Source organism: Scardinius erythrophthalmus (genome assembly GCF_964197995.2).
Source record: "Scardinius erythrophthalmus genome assembly, chromosome: 5".
NCBI classification, from domain to species: Eukaryota; Metazoa; Chordata; class Actinopteri; order Cypriniformes; family Leuciscidae; genus Scardinius; species Scardinius erythrophthalmus.
In genome coordinates this window covers 7,956,211-7,980,384 of record NC_138225.1, presented here as the reverse complement: position 1 = coordinate 7,980,384, position 24,174 = coordinate 7,956,211, and the positions used below count along the sequence as shown (strand labels likewise).

The window sequence follows — 24,174 nt, the reverse complement described above, 5'->3', positions numbered from 1 at the left end:
CCAGAAGCATGTGGTTTTAGAACAACAGGTGGTAACAACAAAGACATAATTATAATTAATTTCCTCTTTTTCTTCTTCTTCTTCAATAAAAGGGCATTTTAGCTAACTTGTTAGAGACCATATTGATGGTGTAAAACAGTGAATATTAAATTTAAATAGTAAATAATAGATTATTTTTATGAAAAACACACACACACACATAGTATATAATTTATAGATAGATAAAATATATTTTTTTCCAAATTAAATATATCTTTTGTAATGTTTAATGTATATATGTGACACTTTAAATATTTATACTTGATATTCAAAATGTTTGATAATACTTTTTACGCTGTATAATAAATTACCTATGAGTTGCTTTGGATAAAAATATGTAAATATTTTAACATTATGGAAGCCATAAAAACATGACATTTCAGAATTTTTGGCATGATTAACAAAATTTGAGATTTAATAGCCAATTACCAATTATGGTTCAAGAGACAGAATCTTTTGAGTAACACCTCATACATTGACCCTTTGGATATTAGATATTAAATATTAAATAATTATGTAATACAATATATTGTTATGATTATTATTTTATTGTATTTTTTATATACAAAATTCTCTACACATTCTCAAAACATTCTCTACAGAATGTGTAACCTCACTTATCGGGCCTATGCTACCCTGTATAATGCCTGAACTTCGTATCTTTAGCACTTCTTGCGTTTTTTTTGTTTTTGCCTCTTCATGATGACTCGCTTAATCTAGTCCTAATTTGTAAGTCGCTTTGGATAAAAGCGTCTGCTAAATGACTAAATGTAAATGTAAATATATGAGATGTGGATGTATATCACAGAATAACCCAGGGTCAAGGCAGTGCATGTAACCTGTAATGTCAACTCTGCCCACATCTGGTATAAGCAGTACAGTAGCAAACTATATACATACTCTGTTGAATGACTTCTGTACGGGAACATTCTGTTTCACTGCACTTGTATTTTCAGTTATTTTAGAAAATGTCTTAGATCTTTCAGTGGTTATAATGTGAAGCAATGGGGTCCACCTCGTTCAAGTCCCAAAATGTGCATGCAGTGGACCCCAAATCATGGGTTAAATATCATTTTTGGGCGAACTATCCCTTTAAAGGGAGGGGTGTGTTGATTTTAGGTCACCTACAGAGGGCGCCCATGGTACAGGATGGACTTTTGGTAGTGTTTTGGGTAAAAGCGCTTCCAAAACTCTTGCCACAGGCAATTATGTTTCCAATGAAAATAAACCATTCTCCATAGGAATGCAGCAGTGAAACCATCATGGTCTATCATCCACAGGCAGAGCTGGGGCCCGGACTGTCTGTCTGTCTCTACAGCTGTGGTCAGACACTGATGTGTCAGATGACACAGTCGTCTCCCTCTAAAAAGACCCAGATTTTCTCCCTGCACCTGAAAATCAAAATATCTGCAGGCGAGCCACTCAGCGCAATGTAATTCTGCGAAGATGTGACCAAGCGATTGGTTTGAGACTTGAGTTTCAGCATGACTGTTGTCCTAGAGGATCGGTGTGTTGCTTGAAACTTGTTCAGGAAACTTAATGGACTTTTTAGACATGTTTTATTCAATTATCATGATTTTCTCAGATTTTGTTCCTAAAATCCCTTAGGAAAAACAAAAATAGACACAAGTTGGATGATTGTTGATATACAGAGCTATACAATTAATGTGAGCACAACTCAGATAATTTATGACAAATGTTTGCCTTCATTTTGAGATCTCTGACTTTTCATTGTGAACTTTTATCTTGGTTTCCCTGCAGAAAATCCGTCATAGCTGGTCATCAGCAGTGTTGAGGAAAGTTACTTCTAAAAGTAATGCATTACAATATTGTGTTGCACCCTTAAAAAGTAACTAATTGCATTGATAATTACTTTTTTTGGAGAGCAATGCGTCACGTTACTTTTGTCTCCTCATCTGGACTGGGCTTGCAAAAAAAAAAGAAAGAAGAAAATGTATATTTTCACGCTTGCACAGTAGAGGGCGCAGCTCAAACAAGCCTGTCAGCTGTGCTGCCATTTTTGATTGCAGGAGAATAGGGGTGCGTTTATCTCCAGTTTTAGACAACAGCTGCGTCCCAATTCAGAAGCTGCATTCTTTGAAGGGCGCATTTCATTGTCCCGATTTATAGGCTCTTTCAAATGGGGCCTTCGTTTCCCGTGCAGTGAGGAAGACAACAGCCTTGCCTACTCCAGAATTCATTGTGCGCCAGTTACGACAGGATTTTTTTAGAGAAATTGCCGAATTGCACTTTTAAACATAAGTGCTGGGTTTCAACTTACCGTATTTTCCGGACTATAAGTCGCACCTTTTTTCATAGTTTGGCTGGTCCTGCGACTTATAGTCAGGTGCGACTTATATATCAAAATTAATTCAGACTGAGATGAACCAAGAGAAAACATTACCGTCTACAGCCGCGAGAGGGCGCTCTAGTTGGCGGAGTTGTTCAGAAGCGACACCAAGGATGAAGAAAATTTAATGGATTCAGTGATGTGGAATGAGATCGCGGGGAATTGGTGAACTTGTTTACTGGTAACTTGCTTGTTGGACTCACTGGCTTATGTTAATTTAGCCTATTCAGCCTCCCAGGTATATGTTCTTTATGCTATTGTGAATAACTGTTAATGTGTTGCGTTAACATACCGGACACCTACTCAGCCTGTTGTTCTGTGTGCTACTGTGTAGTTGAATAACTTGCCTTTACAGATTAAATGTCTGTTCTTGGTCTTGGATTTTGTGAAATAAATTTCTAAATAAATGCGACTTATAGTCCAGTGCGACTTATATATGTTTTTTTCCTCTTCATGACACATTTTTTGACTGATGCGACTTATACTCCGGAGCGACTTATAGTCCGGAAAATACGGTACTGAAATATCTTAGCCTGGGTTTCCCCATACTGCCTTGCTCGCAGCGCGATTTTATTCACGCTGCTAGGCAGTCTGGACACCATGGACCAAATTTTCCCCTGAAAAAGGGAACCAATCACAGAACGGGGAGGGAGCAGCAAGACGATGACGACACCGAAGCAGTTTGTTTATATCTATGGATCCAACATGGCATCAGACTCGACGTTACCTTCTACCCTCATGTTTATCTTGCACAAACGGTAATATTCGCTAAACGCCATCGTGTACAAATAAATCTTTGACCCATCGTCTTTTTCCTCGTCGAATTTCTGTCACTCTACATACGTCATGTGGTATAATTGAAGCGATTGGCTATGATTGGCTATTGGCTATTGGCTACAGGCGCATTTGATAGACATTCATAGTGCCCAATAAACGGCTCTGGGCATTCGTAAACCACGCCTCAAATACGAGAAAATGAACATGTGGTTCCCAGACCACGTCTCAAATGAGACTTGGTCTGCTGTAGCCAGGCTAGAAATATCCTAATGATAGAAATAAAATGTTGTCATATCTTACCATGATGCAATTTTATATAGTTTATTGTTGACAACTATTTACTTACTACTTTATTTAGAGGCCCAAACTGAGCAAATTAGAATTTAGTGCAGTTGCTGATATATTATATTTATATGGCCAAAACAACAAATGTTTCAAGTGGTTTCCCTAAATTTAACTGAAAATAACTTTTAATGACTTCTGCTGTCTCAAAATTATACAACCCCTTCATGGCAAGCATTTTTAGTACTAAGTAGAACATCCTTTTGCTGTTATGACCTGGTGCAAACAAGATGTTTAAGCAGATACCAGCTTCTGGAATCTTAGCCCATTCTTCATGAGCAATGGCCTCCAGTTCAGAAATGTTCTTAAAGGACAAATCAAGTGAAAAATGAACCTAGGGGTAATTAACACATGGTTACCGAGTCGATCGTTCCCTGCGATGCGTTTTCATGAAAATCGAATGTAAAGAGTTTTATTTATAAAAACAGATTAGCTCATAACACTAGTATATGGGGCAGAGAGTAAGTAAAAGTAAATCGCTAGTTAATACCACTAACAAGGCTCAAAATAGCCTCACACTAACACGGTAACATAATGAGGGTCCCTACATACAAACCGAAGCATTGAGAACTTTGTAAGTGTACAGACAGTTTAATAAGAAGATACTTTATAAAGACAGTACATTACGCATTTACAGGCAGGATCCATCTTGGAAAACAGTCTCGACTAGTCGAGCCACGAACGCCGTGCTACATTACATTTCACAAACGTAATTCCTATCGACCAGCTCATATCGCACGGCGTTCGTGGCTCGACTAGCTCGACACAGGTTTCCAGTGCCAAAGGATGTAAAGCAGCCGCAGAGCATCACCGAGCCCCACCATGCTGCACTCTAGACAGTGTTCTTTTCAGCATGTGCTTCATTCTTCTTTCTCCAGACATACCGCTGATCCATAGGGCTGAAAAGTTCCAGTTCTGTTTATCGCTCCACAGAACAGAATCCCACAACCTATGTGGCTTAATATATATGATTTTAATCAAATTGGAGCTGACTTTTCTTGTGCTTTTGGGTCAGTATGTGTACGTCTTGGAGTTCTTGCATGGAAACCACATGTGTTTAATACGCACCTTACTGTGTAAGCTGAAACCTCAGTACCTGTTGCCACCAAGTCTTGCTGTAGGTCTTTTGCAGTCACTCTAGGGAGTCATTCAGTGCGTTGATTAATTTTGAGACTGCAAAAGTCATTAAAAGTTGCATTTCAGTTGAATTTGGGGAAACCACTTGAAACATTTATTGCATTGAGCTATTTCAATTACTTTTGTTTGATTTGTTCATTCAAGTCTGTAAATTTAGCCAATAAACTTGATTTGCAATGGGAGTTGAACTATTGAAAATTTAGAGGGCAAATATGATACATTAGGCTTTATAGGGTTAAATCATGCAAAATCCTGTTTTTAAACCATATATTCATATTGGTCATAAAGTTCATTTGTCATCAGTTTTGTCTTGAGACTCAGACACACATGAGTATCAGTCACACGCTTCTGACTAAACATCAAAAACACTTTTTATGAGCTCTTCCGCTCTCTCTCTCCTAAACGAGAACGCCACTATCCCTGTACACACGTCAACACACACACATGCATTACTGCCGTCCGTTTCCCAGCATGCTGTTCTCCAGCAGCACACATAATGAGCAGGAGCCATTTCCTCCACCGGATCCTTCGGGCTCTCATCCTCTCCTCTTTTTTTCTCTTCTCTTTTTCCCCTCCCTCTCCGTTGTTTTTCTCCAAACTCAGCATTTAGGTAGTGCTTCCCCCGTTTCCAAAACAAGCACTGTTTGATCCTGGACGTCTGGATCCTCAGGGCATAGACACACACACACACGCACACACGCGCTTACATTTTGTTTCAACTTTCATCACCAAAAAATGATGGCGATTACTTATTTCTGGCAACACAGACTCAGTTAAACCATGATTTTAGGCTTCTCTTGTAGTCAGATCTATGATTAGAAGTTCTAACCTCCAGAGTAGAGGATTATGGGAAGTTCAGATCAGGTTTATATATTTAGATGTTGAGGGTAGATTCGCAGCAGCGGCTGTGGTGACATCATCAGGCTGGACGGTCATACGCGCAGTGAATGGCCGAAGCTGATCGTATATGAGATAATGGAGGGAAGGCAGAGAAGGAGAGGAGTGTGGATTGCCACCATTGCAGATCTGCCCTTGTGCTCTAATCCAACTCTCCTAATGAAAACCACATGCTCCGTGAAATGGTTGAAGCCGAGAGGGAGAGAGAGAGTGAGAGGGAGAGAAGAGGGGGTGTGAAAGAGGAACAGGATGTAGACAGAGCTTTAAAGATACTGACACTTTTTAATGAATCCAGACTGTGGCTATATGAGATACTGGAAGCGCAGAGAGATCACAGGTCCACCACTAGGAGAAACTGCTTTGGGTATATTTGATCTAAAAAGGGGCTTTTTTTCCTTTCAGTTTTTTTTCATTAGTTTTTTATCCATTTGAAAAAATATTTAAAATGACTTGTTTACAACAAAAGTACTTTTATTTATACATTTTCGTAATTGTGTATACATTTCTATATTTTGCATTTTTTACATTAACAATGTAATTAATATTGTATTAAAACCAATCAAAAAAATCTCATGTTTTAGCCAATTTTTACTAATTTATTCCAAAATAAGAACTAAACCTGCAGTAACAATTTAAACAATACATTTTATTTGTCAACTAATGTTCAGATGTTATTTTTAATATTCAACTTATTTTTGGATCATCAGTCATCAAGCTCGGTAAACACTGTCACAGACTCAGAGATGTACCTTTCATTTCATCAAGCTGATTCTGATCTCTCACTAAAAAAACCCACAGTCATGTCTTCAGGCCATTTTAAGTTTGATTTTGACGTGACATAAAGCAGTGATATCTAAGTGGGTGAGTTGTTTACTTACTTTTTAATTAGTCTTCCCATTAAACACCATCATTTTGTTTATTCAGACCGATTCGCGAACACGCATGAAAACAAGATGCAAGATTTATCGTCTGTTAAAACTCAAAGAGCTCAGGGGAGGCAAGAGAAAGACTCGGACTCCCGCTGTAACTTTACTTATGGATGTTGCTGTTGGACAGTGCCCAAAAATGAAAACTATCCCAGAATTTATTCACCCTCAAGCCATCCTAAAAGAGATAAAAATGCACTTTTTTACCTCAGAATTGGACTTTACTAACTTTATCTCACAATTCTGAGAAAATAAATCAGATTTGTGTGAAAAAACCCCACACAAATTCAGAATTGTGTGAAAAAAAATTCTGATTTGCGGGATATAAACTTGCCATTGTGAGAAAAAAAATCTGAATTGCAAGTTCATATCTCGCAATTGCGACTTTATATCTCACAAATAAGTCAGAATTGTGAGATAAAAAGTTGCAATTATCTTTTAAATTGTAATAAAAAAAAATACTGTTCTTTATACATTTGTGTTTTTATATTTGTGTAATCATTTTTATTCCTGGACTAACAAGGTACTGTCAGCTTACTATATGGTGAAGTGCTTTTAGGAAATGACATCTTGACTTTGCCTGTGCATATTGCTGTGGTTGTTATGGTGTTTTTGGGCGGTTACTAAGTGGTTGATTACTGACCCGGTTCTGCAACCTCAAGTAATATTGTGATGTCTATAGATAGGACTCAAATCCTCTTTCAGTGCAAGATTTGTATTCCACATTTTTAAGTCTGCTTGCTTAAAGTAAAAGTACATCTCTCCACAAGCAGATCAATTTGATCTTTCACAAACGAGTTACGTCTTTGCTAGGCACTGGCGTTACAAAAGAGGAAATGAGCAGATGGACTGTTTTCCATTTTGGTCTAATCTTCATCACTGCAATGACGTTTACAGAAGCAGCTCTCTCCTTCTCTTCTTGAGAGCCAGTAAAAACACACACACATACACACACACACACACACACACACACACACACACACACTGAAACCTGAGCCCTGAATAAACCATACTACTTCCTCCTCTCAGAGAAACAGAGAGGGAAAAGAGGGGGAGACTGACAGAAGGAAGCGAGAGAAGAAGGGGGAAAGAGGGAAAGGGGGAGGGATGTGTGGAGGGAGAGAAAGAAAAGGGGAAAAAAGGAGAAAAGTTTTGCGTTAGAGGCAGATCCTCAAATAAACTTGACACACAAATATGCTGACAAAGAGGAAAAAAGAGAAGTGAAGACAACGGTTTGCTGACCCTGTATATCTGTCTTACTAATGGGAGACTTTAATTTCTTCAGAGGGGCTTTGCCTTTTTTCAAAACGGCCAAGCATGAAGATGAGAGAGCCAATGCTTTAAAAGCAAGTTTAAATTTAAATGGAACACACATCTTTCATTGCTAACAGTAATCCTTTCTTTGAATTTTTAGAGGTGAAAAAAATACATTTCTAGAGGCATGAATATAATTGGGTCTACTTTGACTTATAGGCTAGTAAACAATATCTAGCAACCCTCTAAACATGTAAAAGTAGTTAGATAATATTACTGAAATTTTACACTATTGCTATAATTATGCTTTAAAAAAGATTTTTAGTCACACACACGCACACACACAAAATCAGCACTTCTGAGTCCAGACCTTAAATTCATTGAAAGTCTTTGGGATGTGCTGGAGGAGACCTTACAGAGTGCTGGACTCTTGCATTGTCAATACAAGATCTTGACCAAAAATGGATTCACCTCTTGATGGAAAATAAATGTTGTGAAACACAAAAGAAGATATTTTGAAGAATGTTGGTAATGATGGTCCCCGTTGACTATAGAAGTCAATGGTGTCCATCAACTTTCTGGTAACCGACATTCTTCAAAATATCTTCTTTTGTGTTCAACAGAAGAAAGAAACTCATACAGGTTTAGAACAACTTTAGGGTGAGTAAATGATGATGACAGAATTTTCATTTTTGGGTGAACGATACCTCTAATGTCAGGTGTAGGGCCTTTAATACTCCAACCCCATCTCACGGCAATTCGTACTAATTTTACGAGGTGGCTAATTCATACAAATTCATACGACCCTAAACCTACCCGTCACGTGGGTTTAGACAAATCATACAAATTCTTTCGAATGAGGTCGTACGAATTTGTTCGAATTAGCCACCTTTTAATCACTCATACGAATTTGTCGTGAGATAGCGTTGGATATTCTGATTCTAGATATGACACGGGTCTCTCCTTCTGTGTCCATGTGATGTTTTTTCCCCAGCTTCACCCAAGTTCTCCAAGTATGTGGTTGTTTATGTAAAAAAGTAATAGCACACCTCTCTACAACAGCACAGAATAAATACTACAATTTTTATGTTGTTGTTGTTGTTTTGGAACATGTGTTTGAGCACAATGAATTAGAATTCACTGATCATCAACTAACTGGTGAACAGTGAATGAATCGAGTGCAGTAAATCATTTATTTTTAGCCCTATGTCTCATTAACTGCATGATGAACTGCCCTGTTATCACCTCACATCAGTCAGACTTATATCACAGTGTGAGCCCAGCAGATTTAGCCTGTAATAATATATTATACACACACATGATCTCAGCGCTGCAGCTCACTGGTGAAGAGCTGAGCTCAGCATCCAGTGGTTAGAAGCAGTGACACGCGCCAAGCGTCTTTCCAGTAATAACCCACACATGGCACGGACACGTAAGCTGGGATTCATGGACCTCTCATAATGCAAAACGGACAAAAACACAATGGCAAAAGCTGATGCTAGAGTCTTACATAGAGATCAGAGACATACAGTGACCACAAAAATGTATTTGGACAGAAATAAAACTGAATGTCATTGCATTGAATACAAAACATGAAACCTTCACTATTCACTATTCACGATCACTTTATATGATGACCAGATTGAATTTAGGCTTCATCAACTCGCAAATCAGATCTGGTAAACGGAAGCTCAAGCATGTTCACTTGACGTGCAAGAACCAATGATTTCATTCCCGTGTTACGCATCACGTTTGAGCTTCCTCAAGAACCAATGAGGTTCATTCCCGTGTTACGCATCACGTTTGAGCTTCCTCAAGAACCAATGAGGTTAATTCTCGTGTCACGCATCACGTTTGAGCTTCCGCAAGAACCGATGAGGTTCATTCCTGTGTTACGCATCACGTTTGAGTTTAAGCTGTAACCAATGAGGTTCATTCTCGTGTAACACAGCACGTTTGAGCTTCCTCAAGAACCAATGAGGTTCATTCTCGTGTTATGCAGCACGTTTGAGCTTCCTCAAGAACCAATGAGGTTCATTCTTGTGTTATGCAGCACGTTTGAGCTTCCTCAAGAACCAATGAGGTTCATTCTCGTGTTAGGCAGCACGTTTGAGCTTCCTCGAGAACCAATGAGGTTCATTCTCGTGTTATGCAGCACGTTTGAGCTTCCTCGAGAACCAATGACGTTCATTCTCGTGTTACGCATCACGTTTGAGCTTCCTCGAGAACCAATGACGTTCATTCTCGTGTAACACAGCACGTTTGAGCTTCCTCAAGAACCAATGAGGTTCATTCTCGTATTAGGCAGCACGTTTGAGCTTCCTCGAGAACCAATGACGTTCATTCTCGTGTTACGCATCATGTTTGAGCTTCCTCGAGAACCAATGAGGTTCATTATTGTGTTATGCAGCACGTTTGAGTTTCCTCAAGAACCATTGACGTTCATTCTCGTGTTACGCAGCACGTTTGAGCTTCCTCAAGAACCAATGAGGTTCATTCTCGTGTTAGGCAGCACGTTTGAGTTTCCTCAAGAACCATTGACGTTCATTCTCGTGTTACGCAGCACGTTTGAGCTTCCTCAAGAACCAATGAGGTTCATTCTCGTGTTAGGCAGCACGTTTGAGCTTCCTCGAGAACCAATGACGTTCATTCTCGTGTTACGCATCACGTTTGAGCTTCCTCGAGAACCAATGAGGTTCATTCTTGTGTTATGCAGCACGTTTGAGCTTCATCAAGAACCAATGAGGTTCATTCTCGTGTTACGCATCACGTTTGAGCTTAAGCTGTAACCAATGAGGTTCATTCTCGTGTAACACAGCACGTTTAAGCTTCAGCAAGAACCAATGAGGTTCATTCTCGTGTTACGCAGCACGTTTGAGCTTCAGCAGGAACCAATGAGGTTCATTCTTGTGTTACGCAGCACGTTTGAGCTTCCTCAAGAACCAATGAGGTTCATTCTCGTGTTACGCAGCACGTTTGAGCTTCCTCAAGAACCAATGAGGTTCATTCTCGTGTTACCTAGCACGTTTAAGCTTCAGCAAGATGTTTGTTCTCGTGCATCATGCAGGTTCAGTTGAGCTTCTGTTTACGATCACTGATGAATGTTTAAATGTGAATAAAATGTGCCTAAATTAATTCTGTTCAACATATAAAGCGATCGAGTCTCCAGAAAATGTTGACTAAACCGCACGAGTCATATGGATTAGTTTTACGATCTCTTTATGAACTTCTTGAAGCTTCAAATGGCAGTTGCCTAGCTGTCAATGGAGGGACAGAAAGCTCTCAGATTTCATCAAAAAGATCTTCATTTGTGTTCCGAAGATGAACGAAATAAATATCTTATGGGTTTGGAACGACATGAGGGTGCTAGTTACGTTTAGAGTTTGCTTTTGCTCAGCTTTCATGTCTTGTGCTGCGTTCCATTTCAAAATTGTCATGCCCTTCACTGGCTAACTTCCCTTCGTCTCGTTCACTCTGATGTACGTCATTGCGAGTGCCCACTACTGGCGGAAACTGCAATGGGCTGAATTGGAACTTCCTAAGCTCTTGATCACTTGGAATCAGCTATGGAGTTGATTTATTATTTACATTTGTTTCTCTTTTAAGAATTTGTTTAATACAGCATCCAAATGTATATAGGTGTGTTTGGGTTGTTTTAAATTAAAAAAAATATATAATTAATATATCATCGAGTTGTCTGTGTGGTGGTGATTAGATGCGATATGTGGTGACGTCACAATACTGCATTGTGGGACATAGAGGTGCCTGAAGTGTACATTTGAAGCAGACTCGCTCCCTCAGTCAAAATCGAGGGAACGAGGGTCCGTCCATATAAACTTCCCTCGTCCACTTCACAAAGTGGAACGCACTTTAAAATGGCAGCAGGGATTCCCCCAAGGGGAAGTGCTTAGGGAAGTTCGCAAGTGCGTGTCTAAAAGCGGACTGGAACGCAGCACTATTTTCTCTTTAAGTTTCATGGTCAGTCTTTTAGGTTGTTAATTAGTTCAGTCCTCCTCCGTTCTCTGCCTATTTGTTTCTATGGTTTCTGATTTATTTGAGTATTCTGTTCAGGTGTTTCTTGTTAATTATCTCATCAGCTCCTTTGTTTGCCCTCATGTATTTACCTCACTTTCTGTCTCTTTGTTGTCTTGCACTGTTGTTGTTTAACATCAGTGTGTGCATGGTTGTGTTTCCGCCAAGTAATTCTCCTGTTATCTAATGCATTGAGATGTTTGTATGCACGGCTAAGGTGCTCTAATACTTTTTGAACACTATAGCAACTTGGCCACCATCGGGCCAAACTGTTCTTGTTGCTTAACCACTCTATTTCCCAGCCGGTACGGATATGATTTCAGTTTCCACTGTGGGGCTGATAACGGAGCTCTTTAGAATATAATACAAAATACTTGAGCTTGGTTCGGCAATAATACCAAACCGTGCCAAACCAAGCTTTAGTGGAAATTTAACTGGAACTGTTCCTTACCGTTCTTTTGAATCTTTTGGAAAAGCGGCTTATATGCGCATACAACCATGTTCTTGTTTGAATTACCCTTGAGTAATGTTTACATGTGATGGTATATGAATATGGTAATCAAAGCTTTGCATTACCATCTAGGCTAATACTATCACACTACTTTTTTGTAACAGACATTTAGAATTGTTTAGAAGCAACAACAAACGTGCGCAACCCATTTTGAGAATCCATGACAGAAAGAAAGCTTGCTAGAATATAAGTGTTTGATTTGTCAAAGTTATGTTGTTGTCAGCCCTTATTATAGGATCATTTACTCTGGAGTCGGTCGCCCGTCGAATGGTCTGCTTCCTTCGGAAAGCTGCTTAAACCGGCAGAGCAGCTTTCCAGAGTACCAGCATGGCTCCATTGAATTCTCAAAACTTACAGAAGTATGAAAGATTGCTTCCATTCTGTTTGGGGGGGAAAAACAAACAAACAAAACGCATTTCTCAGCCTCTTTCATGTGTAACTCAACCCTCTGCTTTTTTCTGCTTTGCATTGCAGAAAATATTTGTCTTTTTCCGCCTTAACTCATAAATTCCCCCCCCCCTTTTTTTTTCACGAGCTGAAATCGCTACCAGATGTGGATGCAATCTGTCCCTGTTGCCATGACAACGGCTGAGTTCTGAACAGGCGTGCAGCTGTGGGTCCATTGGCTGATGTTCAGTGGCTCTGAAGGTCCTGGTGTTTCTAAGGACCTGCCACTTTTTTTCGAGAGGTATGTTTAGACCCGCACTTGATTTGTCATATCGCCTTCTCCGAAATCTCATTTGTCGCTCTGGTCACAGATTACGGTCATAACACCGTAGCTTTGGAGTTATTTGTAAGCAGTAGCTACAGTAGCTTCTGAAATGCTCGTTTTGTGAATACTTTCAGGAATACACTTTGTTTCCTGGAAGAGATGTAAATGACTTTTAAATAAATGACTTTTCCAGGGCTGGAGTTCTGTTTCAGTTGCAGTGTGAGGACTCATACTGTTATTGATTTTACAGGGGTAATTATGAGTGTATTCTTATTACTGTAATGTAGAAAAAAATTATGATATATTACTGAAATGGTTAAATATGAATATATGATGGCAGTATTTTAAGGCTTCTTTTTAATTCAGGGCTGATTTTAATTTTTTTTTTTTTTTTTTTGAGAATCTAATCAGAATCACTACTGAGAATAGTTAAAATTATGAATAAATAATATAGACACTTATAATGAGAAAACCTTCTCTGAAGTAAAAACGTACGGATGCATTATAATGATAATTTAAGGGGGAATTTTAATTTACGCAAAATACAAAGTTCTGGCATGAAACTCAAGATGGCGCAGGCTAATAGGTCCTTTAACTTACCTGTTCATAATCACATCGTTATCTATAGGGTGCAGCTGATTGGTTCCTGCTGTATCAGTAGCCAATGAGCTCGCTGCTCAACCTTCAAATACTTGGGTAGCATTTGCCTTAGCATTGCAGAGTGCTTTCAGAAACCCTCCACCTTCCCCAGCTCCACCTGTATAGATCTGCTACGGGTTATTCATGTAAGCTATATTGTACAGCAGTAAGAAGTTATTAATTCTTATTTTTGAAATCTATTATTTCTCACTTTTAATGTAGTATTACATTCCTTTAATTTTCTTGGAGAAAATGCTTGATGGTCTTCAGTTTATGTTAAGCAGAGTTTCACCTAATGCTCACTTACTTTATGTCAGGAGTGGCATGACTTGGGAAACGTACGCCCGTCTATGCGTGTCTGGATGCTTTGAAATCTCTGGTTTCAATTACTGATCACATGATATTCCTCGTCTGCGTTGCCTTTTGCCGACGAAATCTTGGCTGCTTTCTTCAAGCACTCATCTCTTCTCTCTTTTTAAAACAAAAAAAGATTGAGAAAATGGAGAGCAAATACGCAGCACATGATGCTTTAACTCCAGGGCCCCCGCGCACAGACTTCCAACTGTTCCTGTATGAAAGCGGCTGTTGTGCCAGTAGAGGAGCTCGCCAGTTCAGTCCTCTGGGCCCTTTAGAGTTTGATGAGCATATGACCACCGTTGCAACTGCTACCGCGACGAAAATACCTCCCAATGATCCCCTGCTCAGAGCACAGAGGCAGCCAGGAGTCAGCGGAAACCGTAAAATATCACTTACTGTATGAACGGGAAGATGGAGAGGAGAGAGAGAGGGGAAAAAATGGAGAGTAGAGTGTCATTTATAGACAAAATGAATCATCCTCACGCTTGTAGTGCATTAGATCTTTATTATCTCTAAATGATAATTATTTTCTTTTATGGGCAATATATTGAAGATTATTCATTGTTGTTTTGTTGGCCACATAAAATGTAGGTCGAAATTGAATATCAAGATGATTGTAATGTGCTTTTTATTTTTACATGATTTGTCCAAGTTTCAGAAGCAGTTGGCCAGGTTAGCACCTGCTTGAAAATGAAAATAATACTGAGTTTGACTCATAGATTAACCCAATCATTTGACCAAATCAGTGTTATTGAACCGCCAGATTCAGTGAATCAGTTCAAAACACTGATTCCGATATTTAGGAAGTTCCTGCATATGTGACATGCTTTAAAATATTTTGTAAATGTATATATTCCATTCTTATATTTGTGCATATATATATATATATACATTTATTAAATTTAATTTTTTAATTATAATATTTTGTTCATTTAGTGGAAAACAGGCTTTTTTTAAAACTGTATTTTACTTTAAATGTATTGAATCTAATTGGCAAAAACATTTTTTTTTTCTAAATAAATATTTTAAGCAAATTAAGACTTTAGACATTAATAGTATTTAATATATTTCAGTCGCTATATCGATAGATCTGATGAAGAAAGAGACATTTGATATGTACCCTTTCAATTCATGAGCTACAGGTTTGCTTTTATTTCAAATACGGTAACTGAACAACCACTTATCAACAACATAAAAAGGCAAAAAATCAGGACAAAATGAATGAACATAATGCATGTTACTGATAATGCTCCGTGTTTAAAGGCTGAGCTTCAGTCAAAGCTTGCTCTTACGCCAAAGTCAGAGTAGAAAACAGAAATCTGTTATTCAAACGCCCATAAAATCATATACTGCAGTTGGAAATGTTCTGGAATCGTGCAAAAACATGAAAAGTTGTTTCTTGTCAAAGGTCCCACGTAAAGAAAGGCGGTACAAACAGAACATGGGGTAACATGCATAGATATCTCTCACTGACCTCTGCATCATGCAGTTTATCGTTCATAAAAAACAATAACATCCACAGAGAAATGTGAAAAAGTTCTTTTGAGAGTAAAAGGAAAGATATTTAAACATTACAATCAAATGTACCTGATGCTTGCATAAAAAAAAAAGAAATAAAATGTAATCAAATTTGAAAACCAGTTCATTTGACACACACACACATACACATACACAAATATAAAAAAGCAAAGATATAAGTTGTATAAGCACAGCTTACAAATGAAGGTAAAAATATTATTACAAAATATCTTAGCATGTAGAAAAATATATAAGGTACCATACAAGGGAATAGCAGTTACTGTACACCACAATGGAAAATCTGCTTTTAGTGAAGCTGCTTACAAACTCAAAAATGCTGCAGGCCCGGATTGAACTTTTAACCTGTTTTTTTGTTCAAATATAACAAACCATTAAACTCTTTTTTTTTTTTTTTTCTTTTTTTTTTTATGGATTCTGTTGGTGTCATCTTAAAAATATTTGCAAGTGCTCTGGGGTGTTTCTGATTGTAAACGTAAAAAAATAAACATAAGCTGTAGTCGTGAGCCATTATAAAAAAATGTTAATGCAATGAACTTCCTGCAACCGCATAGTCAAGACAAACTCTGAAGAATTAATAATTAATTTCATCTGACTCGTAGGTTAAACTGGCATCTTTCAGGCGTTATGATTGTTTCTTTGGCAGGACAAATAATTATTTATAAATTAACATTTTCATAAAATGGCAATGCACACTATATTAATGGCGTAGTTATTATTGTGCTGCATAAACTTTCAGTCATGAAGAGAAAAGCGTGTGATTTTAGCAAGGCATAAAAAGCATTACTGATTTTTACTGGAAAAACAATCATTTAAGTGCTTATTTTTAATGCAAATAGGATCAAAACTGATATTTATAAATGTTTCATGTTTTTTATAATGTTGTTGTTGGTTTCCTATTTTAACCAGAAGTTCGGGAAAGACTCCCCATCGTACAAGATCCCAGAGGAGAAAGGTTGTATATTAGCATTTATTTTGTGAACTTTTAGGACTATAATAGTATATAGACGGTCTGAATGTTAGCATACATGGACTAAAAGACAAAAACAAAAACAAAGAAACAATAAATTTTAATTGTATGGGGTATTTATCTGTCATGAAAAAAAAATGCATTACCGTTTGTGGGTACTTTACGGAAGAAGGGAAAAACTAGTGTTTAGATTCAGCAGCAAGGATAGATATCACTGTGGATTAGCAAGGACTACGACTATTACTGGCGTTTCTAGCTTAAAAAGCATGATGCTAGGTACTAAGAACTGATGAATGCGCATGTCCTAGAAACCAAGCAGACAATTTCCTTCATGACATCATTAACAAGGTATTGAATATACATATACTGTATGGCCTGAGTGAAAATTAATAATGGCATCATTCTTCCTGTACCGTTGAAGTACCTTTGGTTCATTCTTTACACCAATGAATACAGTGCTAAATACAAATTTCAGACACAAACCTGCTGATCAGACAATTACGATAGCATTGGCAAATTCAAAACAATGGACGTTGAGAGTAATGCATATATAAAACTGAGAGCATACAACAAGAGCTTATTACATTAAATTCATTTACTCTTCCTTTTTAATACTGTACACAAGCCACAACGTCGTTCCCGATTCCAGGACTTTAAAGAGTTAACAAGAACCACAATCCTTCCAAATATTAAAACCTATAAGCAGCTCGTCCATTTAAAGAACAATCCATCCAATTCCTATATCACGTTTGATGAAAGTTACGGAAAACTGTACGTTTACGTTCTCAAAAAAAAAGCAGACGCACCAATGTGATCAAAGCGGATCTATTTGACAGTCTGAGGTGGCATGATGGCCGTCTTTGGAGTGGTTTTGCCTTCCGTCTCCATCGTTCCCTCCTTTCCTTTCTTCCTCGGTGGTTTTTTGATGGGTGTTTTCTTTGGTGTGGCATCTCCTTCAACTCTGGTCCCGTTAAGCCCTTGTTTTTCTGGGCTTTTAGGTTCAGGAGAAGAGTCTGAAATAGGAGCCACCATCTTCTGGAGGTTGCCGGAGGTGGGCAGAAGGGGCTTGTTGGTCCCAGTTGCAGAGCGCTTGGTCTTTTGAGGAGGGGTGGGTTTCTCTCGGTGGGCTTGAGGCGTTGAAACACCGTTGGGTTTGACGCCCACCGTGAGCCCCTCGTTTCGATTGAGGCTTTGGGTCTTCTCCTTCAGCTGAGCCGCGAGTAGCGTGGCGGCCTCAGAGTTCATGTGCGGATGCATGATCTTTGGGCTCTTGGGCGGCTCTTTGTTGGTGTCATTTGTTTTCTTGTCCGAGTGGAAGTTTCCAATCTTCTTCAGGGCATTCTGGAATGTTCCGTTGAGGTGCTCTATGGTATCTGAAGCTTTGTGAGATTTGCTTTTGCTTGGGGATTCGGGTCCATCTGCCTTCTTCCCGTCCTGATGCTTTTCTCTGTTCTTGCTCGACTTCTCCTTAAACCGCAGCTTCTCATCAGCCTTTCCAGAGCCTTCAGAATTGTTCTTCTTCTCTTTTTGTGGTGATGGAGTCTGACTTTGCTCTGTTGGGTTGGTTCCAGATGTTCCGTGGATCCAGGACACCTTCGGTTTGGTGGACGGGTCCGGAGGACGTGGTTTCGTCTTCTCCTTCGTCTTCTCCGGTGAGGCCGTGTCCTCCTCCTCTTTGGAGTGTTTGGAAAGGCGTGCAATGTGGGCGTAAACGGCTCCTATGGTTGACTCAGAACCACTGGTGGAGCCCTCGCTGTCTGAAGATTTCAGGAGAGGCTGCTCGCTTCCGTCGCTAACGTACTGTTTTGTTGTTTCTCTTGTGTCTTTGAGGGACGTGTACTCTCCTGCGTCCTCATCATTGGGTGATGATGATAGTTCTTGAGCAGCGCTAGAACTTTTCTTCTCGCAGCTCTCGTTCACAGTCTCTGAAAAAGGTAAATGTAAGGGGTAAGTGGTAGAGAAGTATATCTCTATGACTGTAGTAAAAAACTGACTGGCCGGTTCCTGTGTGATTAATGAACTGGAAGTTGTATCAGCTACAATTTTTAACACCTCTGTGTTGACATTTGTTTGACAAAATATTACAAAATTCTATATACAATTGGATTCTAAAACTAAAATTGTAGTTTTGTTCTAAATTTCAGTCCAACATAAGATAATCAGTTCATTTAAATAAATTATCCTTCTTTTGGTTGTAAAATTAATATATAAAAATATTTTTTGTGGGCAATATTTGCCCTCATATTTTAAATTTCAGGGGTATTTGTCACTTTTGTTGCTGTGTTAGTTTAATATTATTTTTATATTAGTATGGTATTTATTCATATTTTGAATTACCTTTTATTTTTATATTTTATTATATAATTTTGTTACCTAATTCTGACTCTTTTTATTATTATTATTATTATTGCAATATTTCTGTTTAGCATTCTTTTTTCCATTTCAGTTTTAGATTTAGTCATTTTAGAACAAACACATTTTATTTCAGTTTTTTTGCCAAGGCAATATTTCTACATTTTTTTAAAGTTTACGTATTTCATATTTTATTATTTTAATTCATTATTTTATTTAACAAAAACTGTTTAACTATTTAAAAGGTTTTTTTTTTTTTTTTTTTTTTAGTTAACAACACTGTTTTGTTGGCATTTCAACCCTAATTTCCTGGTCATTTCTGAACAGACACTATACAGTGTATAGTGTGCACTATTCAGTAAGTATTAAGCTAGTTTTAATTCTTAACATCAACTGTCTTTGACTATACTGAAATATATTTAAAAACGACTAACCTAAGCTTATTAAAAAAAATTGTTTTGAATAAAATAATGAGCACACCTAAAGATTATTATATGTCTATGACCAGTTAGAAACACCAAAACGCCATATCACCATGGAAAAATTCCTAGTTTTTTTCCTTGAAATGCTTTTATATCAGTTTTCCAGCAATCTCCCACACCACGGTTTATGCAGAAAGTCCTGAGTCACATCCTGAAAGCTTTGCATCTGCTGACACGGCCATTTATAGCGTTTTCTGTTTGTATTCACTCAACGCACGTGATATATGCACCCAGAGGCCAAGCGTTTACCACAAATTGAGGTCATTTAATAAAATTGTCAGGAGATTTCTTAACTCCCTCATCTGTTTTCCATGTTGCACAAACAGATGGCTTATCTGCGCTAGTTCCCGCTCACCTTCGTGTGGTATGCAGTAAACGGGCCCGTCTTCACTCGTCTCGAAGGAAGAGAAGGACTCCTGGGAAGACCATGATGGAGAAGGCTGGTCCACTACGGAGGGCGGCTCGATAATGCTGTTGAAGGTGTTTTCGGGATCGTGGTGGGTGACTAAGGGTTTGGACAAGGGGAAAACAAACATAGAGGTCAGGTCAAATCAGTGGAAGAAGGCTCCCTGGGTTCCACAACACACAAAGGCCCTTTGACTACATATGTGATGATGTTAGGCTCTACAGTCTGCATTAGTGACCGACAAGGGCAAATAGTGGAGTATGGATAATCTGCATGAAAGCCAGCATTGACAGCACATGAGTGAAACACTACACTTCAAAGCATGCTAGTGGAATGATCTGCGAGCTACTGAGGTCCTAAGAATTTACACTGGTATTTTGGATTACGGTTAGGGTTAGTACTACTATTTAGAGCTAGTTTGGTGCTGGTGGACCAACATAGCCATGTTGTTTAGCAGCAAATAATCAAACATGATCTTACTGGTCAACCTGGTTTATGTGGTTTTAACTGGTTCTAACTTTTGTGACCTTATTTTCTTGAAATGAAGGCACACTTCCCCCCCCAAATTATTAATATTGAACACCTACAGATGTTTACACATAATATATGTGTGTGTACTATGTATAATTATTTTGAATATATAAATACACACACATGCATGTATATATTTAAGAATTTTTTTATATATATATATATATATATATACACACACACACACATGCAAATATGTCTTAAATGTATATATGCATATGTGTGTATTTATATATACAAAATAATTATACACCGTACACAAACATATATTATGTAAACACAAATTTTATTTTGGATGCGATTAATCGTTGCCCAGCACTCAAAAAAAAAAACATAAGCGTTTTTCAAAAAGCTTATTTCCATTATTGTCAAAGAATAAAGTGTTTTTTGGATCGATTAACAAAACTGTATATACATCATTTAAAACAGTATTTTCTAAAATTCAGTACAAATAGTATGTAGTTTTAAATTATGTGTTCTTTTTAATGTTTATCTGTTTAACTGATGCTTGTGTTGGATTCTTTTAACAACAGCTTGTATGGAACTGAAAATGCTGTCTAACTAATTGCAAAAGTTTGCAAATATACAGTGGTAACTTTTTGCCTAGTTCTCCTGCATGTGACTGTGGTCCTAATGAAGGTCACGGTGGTTTTCAAGAGGCCGCTTCCTTCCGCCCACTTTTATGTGATGATGCATTCATGCTGACTTCGAAAAGATGGTCAGCTCGGGATTCCTGTGGCTTGCTGCTCACATCTCCTCTCAGCCAGGAGGAACTAGAGTAGATGCTAACCACATTCTCTTGGCCTGGTTACGCCTCTCTCACACTGCTCTTTTGGCTATTTGGCCGTGCAAGACCTTCTAGGCAAGATCAGATGTCTTTCAAGATCTCTTTCAAGTAAACATGTATTCAAAATCAACTTAATTTATTTTTATAGGCTACTTTTTTTTTATATGCACTTTGTATGCATAAGCATGATTTTTCAATAATATAATAACTTGCTGTGTCTCTGAAACAACTTTCCTTTTCAGGTGACATCACCAAGCCCACTTATTTTTTAGCCCCTCCCCTCCCCCCAAAAATCTGGTATGTAACAGGCACTTTCCACAATCTAATCAACTCCTGGTGCATAAAAACATGTTCATCCACATTTTCTCTTATTAAATGTCCGGTTTCACTATCCTCCTGAGACCAACAAAAATTTTTTTTTTTGAATTTATTTTTTTCCATGTCATGACACTGTTTAGAGCACAATAAACAAATGGTAAAAAAAAAAACATTTTTGAAAAATAGTATTTTATTCATACGTTATGCTATGTCCTCTGTAGTGGACGCCAGGACTAAGTTGTTTAAAAAAATAAAATTACATGAAATTATATGTATAGGCAAAAACAATGGGATTTTCTTTTTCAATCACCAATAAATTTTGGGGTTTCAGGATTTTTTCAACCAAAATTTGTATAAAGATTATTCTCAACCATGTTATGAAAGAAATAACGGAATAAATTGATTCACCATTTTACTTTATGCAATATGTGGGTAAAATGGCCATAAATTAATATTCCCATTCAATGCAATGTATCTATACACTGTATCTAATTTGCACATTAATGTGTTCTTGGAGCCACATTTAATGAAAAAAGAATTGTAATAATTGGAGTAATAATTGGCTACATTTTAATAATATCTAATATTTCATAGGAATATTGATGTATAATTTATTTCCATATTCACTTGTTGTGTCTCACAAAATGCCTGATAAACATGATTTAAGTCCTGATGTCCTCTACAGTGCACATGTTTGAAATCAACGCCCTGTTCTGGAACAGAAAGTAATTTTTTTTATTTGAAACCCCTTAACATTTTCCTGAGATGTTGTTTTATGAAATACAATTTGAAAAGTAGTCCAATTTAAATTATAATTACAATATATTATCATATTTCCATAAGAATGCTACATTTGATCACTAAATTAATGTCAGACATTTTTAAAGACCAAGGAGAAGTTGTTTTCATGGTGAAACCTCCAAACATTTGGTATCTCTGGAAAGTCCTGAATGTGCTCTATATGGGACACCCAGGTTGTGTCATGTGACATGTATGATGTCAGAGAAATTCACAAAAATATAATGTCCACTACAGTGGACAAAAGTCTATTCTTGGGTCCCAGGAGGCTATGAAATGCATCGTCAATACAACACGCATGCGTCATGGTGCTCTTGTAAACACACGTGTGTGTTGGAGATTAATATTTTAAAAATAACGTGGTAATTTGTTACCAAATTGCCATCACTTCATAAAATTGAGCTTAAACCACTGGAGTCACAAGGATTACTTTAATGATGTCTTTACTACCTTTTTGGGGCTTGAAAGTGGTAGTTGTGTACGCTGTCAATGGAGGGTCAGAAAGCTCTCAGATTTCATTAAAAAGATCTTGATTTGTGTTTTGAAGATGAACGAAAGTCTTACAGATTTGGAACAACATGAGGGTGAGTATTTAATGACGTAATTTTTATTTTTGGGTGAACTAACCATTTAAGGCCATAACGTCAAAGAACAAGCGGCAACAAAACCAGTGGCCGACTGTTGTCTCCTCGCGTCGGCTGCGTCTGGGCCAAAAAGCTGCGCTTGAACACACCAAAAGGACTAGAGGCGACTGTCAACTAGCACGTGTGTTCTGCACCTGCGTGCAACTGTCTATATCAACAGTCTATATTTGTCATTCAATCACAGCCTTTGCTTCTTGTTGCTGGTAGTTTTACATGTAGTTTAGTTTAGTTTCAACACTCACCCTTTAAGTAAATAACACTCGAGAACTGGAAAAAAGTGAACTTTCATGTTGAGTTTTAGCATGTGCGCTTCACTCAGAAACACTCAAGCTTTTGCAATCGCCTAGCAAAGGGTTTATTCTAACATTCTCCCAGAGTGGAAAATAAAGCTTTGAAAGTAAATTTGCAAAAATAAACATTTCAACAGCACATAGCAGTAAAAACCACAGAGATATAAAACTGCATTTTTGGAGTTTTGCCTTCAATGAAACAATTTACATTCCATACTTTATCCTTTTTCCAAGCAGCTGTAAATGCTGGAAGAAGTTTCCCGCAATGTTACAGGAATATCTTCTCTGTTCACTGCTGTTCATGTCACCAGCATTCTCATCATGCAGATAGTCAAGTCCCCTGTGGGACTCACCGCACCATGAAATGGCATGACATGTATGATGGAGATGCATGCAAACAGACATAGTGCTGTTACTAAGCCATTTTCTGACATCGGACAACTGCTGTCTTGTCAGAGACAGAGACTTAGACCGGTCTGGCAGCCCACCCTCTGCTATATGGGCCTTGAACAAAAGTACATTACTGGAACATCCCAGCTGCATTAGTCCTCACAGCTGCAGAAAGTACTCTGGTGTAGGGCAACAGGTGGCCTGTCTCTCTGACGCCTCTCCAGAAACATGTTTATAGACTTGGACTGAGAGACATTTAGATCAAGAGCTTGCAAGGAACAATGTTCAATGATCGTTCTTAACGTGTTTCGTTGTTTGTGGTTAAATATCTGAGAACATGGAAATGAATTAGGATTAAATTATATAGAAGTAAAAAATAAATGGGCAAATCTCACAAAACATGCCGAATTTGCGCATCACCTCAAAATCAAAAGGAAAAATAACTATTAAGAATTTTTTGCATTGACATTATTTTCATGAAATTTAAGCAACCCCCTCCCCCTCCCCCTCCCCCTCCCAATATGTAATGCATCCAGATATTTAACTTTTATTTTTTTTGTAATTCCCATTATTGTCAATAGCTATGTTTCCCTCCAACGTTGCAAATTTTACTTATGCGCAAAATTGTAATACTGCATAAAACATTTGAGAATAAAGCGGCGTTTCCATTCCTTGTGTTCAAGAGAACAAAATTGTC

General features: G+C 37.9%; 1 protein-coding gene across 1 annotated transcript in view; it reads right to left on the bottom strand.

Moving 5' to 3' along the window:
- Positions 1-15,105: 15,105 nt before the first annotated feature.
- The window catches only part of scarf2 (scavenger receptor class F, member 2), a 36,208-nt gene continuing 27,139 nt past the window's right edge, over positions 15,106-24,174 (bottom strand). The window contains exons 10-11 of the mRNA XM_081364965.1: positions 19,669-19,818; positions 15,106-18,404 (exon numbers count right to left, since the gene is read on the bottom strand). Of these exons, the coding sequence (XP_081221091.1) occupies positions 17,305-18,404; positions 19,669-19,818 (1,250 nt within the window). The 3' untranslated portion in view covers positions 15,106-17,304. The remainder of the gene's footprint in view (positions 18,405-19,668; positions 19,819-24,174) is intronic.